The 3891-nt window shown below is 38.1% G+C and overlaps 1 protein-coding gene across 1 annotated transcript in view; it reads left to right on the top strand.

Moving 5' to 3' along the window:
* LOC107666853 (tumor suppressor candidate 5 homolog) overlaps nucleotides 1–2655 on the top strand; it is a 5885-nt gene extending 3230 nt beyond the window's left edge. The window contains exon 2 of the mRNA XM_016458353.1: nucleotides 2364–2655. Within this exon, the coding sequence (XP_016313839.1) occupies nucleotides 2364–2513 (150 nt within the window). The 3' untranslated portion in view covers nucleotides 2514–2655. The remainder of the gene's footprint in view (nucleotides 1–2363) is intronic.
* Nucleotides 2656–3891: the final 1236 nt, after the last annotated feature.

Below are 3891 nucleotides of genomic sequence, written 5' to 3'. Positions count from 1 at the left end.
GCGTTTCAGAAAGGCGGGGCATAGAGGAGAAACAATAATGTACAGAATGTGGAAAATAATGTGTTTTTTTCACCTTAAACCGCATAAACACATTTCATTACACCAAATACACAAAATAATGTTCATTTTAGCAACATCATATGACCCCTTTAATTTTAGCCATCCAAAGAATGCTTTTCCAGAAGTGGTCTGGCTTTTTTAGATGTTTTTTTCGCAAAGTGTAATCTGGCCTTGTTTGCACCTTGTGGTGAACCCTCTGTATTTGTTCTTGTGAAGTCTTGATTGTAGACTTTGACAGTGATACTTCTACCTCCTGGAGAGTGTTCTTCTCTTGGCTGGATGTTGTGAAATGGTTTTTCTTTACCATGGAGTTGATTCTCTGATCATCCACCACTATCGTCCTCTGTGGACATCCAGGCCTTTTTATGTTGCTGTGCTCACCAGTGCGTTCTTTTTTTCTCAGAATGTACTAACCTGTTGATTTGGCCACTCATAATGTTCCTGCTATCTTTCTGATGGATTTGTTTTGTTTTTGAAGCCTAACAATTGTCTGTTTCACTTGTATGGAGAGATCCTTTGACCGCATGATGTGGGTTCACAGCAACAGCTTCCAAATGCCAATGGCACACTTAGAATCAACTCCACTTTTACCAACTATCAACTTTTACCTGCTTAATTGATGTAGAAATAATGAAGGAATAGCCCATTCCTGTCCATGAAACAGCTCTTGAGTCAATTATCCAATTACTTATGGTCTCTTGAAAAAGGGGGGAGATACATATTAAATACATGCAGTTCCTTAACCTTTCATCCAATTTTGATGTGAATACCCTCAAATTAAAGCTCAGAGTTTAAGCCCACTTTAAGTCCATATTCATTATATAACTGTAACTTGAAAATGTTTTGGTCAGCAGCTAAAATAATAAAAATTGTGCCCGTGTCCACATATATATGGACCTAACTGTATGAACAAGTATTACTGGTCAGACCAGTAGATTGGGGCTGTATTCACAAATCATTTTTATCTTACCATTAATGCTACCTTCACATATCGGAATCTTCCTACTTCCCACTTCTGAAGTTGTAATTACGAGTTTGTCACGTTCAAGTGCTTTGTTGTTGGAAAGAACAGGAATCATTGTGGACGGCCCATTCATGAGCTCATTCTTGCCTGTTTCTTTGGGAAGTCTTATTAAAGCCAAAAGATACAGAAGATATTTAGTCAATATCCTACAGGTTTGAAAAAAAAACACAACCACAATATAAACATCATCTAGATATTCAGCTGGCTGATGGTTCTTAAATTTGAGTCAAATGCTATTGTCATTGTGTTAAATACATACAATATTCAATGTGTTAAATACAATAAATACAAATGTTTCTAAACATTCAGGCAGATTGCCAGCAACAGTTATTTTAGGATTGTTTGTGATTTGGTATAGTGACTTAGGAGTCCTCTTGCTACTCCTAACTTTTCACAGATTTATGAGCTGGTTTTAGTGCTAAAATGCTTTGTAAAATACTCTTAGACCAAAAATGTACAAGTCCAAAATTATATTTTACTCTGCAAAAGCAAAACAAAAGAGTTAGGAAAGGTAACATAGCTATAATACATATAGTACTGGAGAGTTAAGCCTGCCTATATGTTAACGTGACACACATACAAGCCAATTGTTTTTAACATGTACAGTTCACTAAGAATTGTGATTTTGGATGACTGGATTTGCTAGGCTGATTGGTTGGTCAACATGGTTATATTAATAGTTTAACTCTGTAGCATGTTAACTTGGTTATCAATGTGCATAATAAAACAGAACTACAGCAAACTTATCCAAAAACCTGTTTACATTCAAGAGAACAAGTAACCGGTATTATCTTAAAGCAAAATTGACTTGCAGTTCACTGCAAACATAACTAAATGGCTTAATAACTGAATATTGCACAGAGTACATTTAGTAAAGTAAATACAATTTCAGTCTTTGTACTTCAAAATTTCATGTTTAATTCAGTGTGTTACTTATGGAAGCCTGTTTCCGCCATAAAATTAATAAATAAAATAGAAATACTTTTTATCTTAAAATTCTGGCTTTTTTCTGGCAATTGCAAGATTATTTCTCACAATTCTTACTTTTATCTTGCAAAATTTACTAGCAATTTTTGAGTAAAATTGTCAAATTTTAACCAAATTTTCCTTCAGTGTACTACTTCCATTAAATGTAAATGGAGCATTAAATGTAGAACTAAGAAAATCTATTCACAAAGAGTGAAGTTTACACCCTCATTTCAGAACTTCCCCATCTGCCACTGGCTCAAAGAAATGAGAACAGAAATGCTTGACATTGTGTTTCACATTGTTTTCACAGACTCGAGATGCCAACTTCTCAGGACAGCGAGAATTAGCAGAGAAGAACTCCAAAACGGCGCTCATCCTGAATCACATCGGCCTTGGTATTGGCCTCGTTGTCATTGTATTGATCATTATCATCCAGATTGTGATTTTGACTGCTAGATAAAAGCTGTTAGAGCTAACATGGTTGGATGCATATTACAAACTGATGTTTTCTGTATTAGTTTTACTGTATTTAAATGTTACTTTCACAATTTATCATTATTCTTATATGCATTAAGACTGATTATTGTATATTTAAATAAACTTACATAAAATGTTTAATGTGTTGTTCAGATCTTTTGCTTATGTTAAATATCTTGTTTACAGCTGTGCAAATTATATATATATATATATAGCACACACACACACAGTCATGTGAAAAAGTTAGGACACCCTATTGAATTCCATGGTTTTCTGTATCAGGAGATAATAAAAAATTATCTGGTCCTTGGAACGTCTTAAAATTTGGAAATAAAGCCACAGATGAACAATATCACATGACATATCACTGTCACAATACTACTGTGTCGGAGCGAGCTGACCTGAATACAGCATGCTGATTCGCTAAAATGGACTTATCGGCTTTTGTTCCCAAACAGCAATGGCGCTTGTCGGCTTCTGCAATAAAACGCGATGCCTTGAAAGTGGACAATACCAGCTTTTTTGACAAAACATGTTTAGGGTTCAGATCGCGCTATATGTGGAGAATAATGCACGGCACTCAGTTAATTTTTTTTTTAAATTGGCATTTATCGGTTTTTGCAAATAAACTCTTCATATACATATGTGACCCTGGACCACAAAACCAGTCATTGTCACGATACTACTGTGTGGGAGCGAAGGAGAACAATGACGAAGGAGTTTCACAAATAACAGTCTTTAATAATCAACAACCAGGGTAACACAGGGCAGGCAGGAACACACACGTAGCACTAGTATAGACGACACCGGACAAAGGAACCAAGGAACAGACAACACTCTAAATACAGAACTAAACAAGGGTAATTAACGGGACACACCTGAATCAAATGGCATAATGAAACATGAGGGAAAACTAGGTCACGGAGCACATGGGGAAGGAAAACACACCAAAATAGGTCCATAATCCTGACATATCGCCCCCTCCCGGAAGGCGCGTCCTTGCGCCATAGATACAACAGAGGGAGGGACGGGAGGAGGACAGGCACCCAGGAGGGGGCTGGCAGACAGAGTTCTAGGTGTAGACGATGGAGGGAGGAGACAGGAGGGGCTTGGAGCAGGAGGAGCCAAGCAGGACCCAGGCCGCAGCCATAACGGCGACCCACGGTGGAGCCGACAGAGGGAGGAGCCATGGTGGAGGAAGGGCTAACGACTCCAGGGGGCCGACTGACGGCGGCCCTGGATGTACAAAACGCGGAAACAAAAATGGAGGGGAATCACGCAAATAAACTTTCTATTGTCGGTCCGGTGTTCTGTCACGATACTACTGTGTCGGAGCGAGGAGAACGGAGACGAAGGAGTTT

Source organism: Sinocyclocheilus anshuiensis, unplaced genomic scaffold, assembly GCF_001515605.1.
Source record: "Sinocyclocheilus anshuiensis isolate Anshui unplaced genomic scaffold, SAMN03320099.WGS_v1.1 scaffold267, whole genome shotgun sequence".
Lineage (NCBI taxonomy): Eukaryota > Metazoa > Chordata > Actinopteri > Cypriniformes > Cyprinidae > Sinocyclocheilus > Sinocyclocheilus anshuiensis.
The sequence above is the reverse complement of the archived record's forward strand: the minus strand, read 5'-3'. Positions and strand labels throughout refer to the sequence as shown.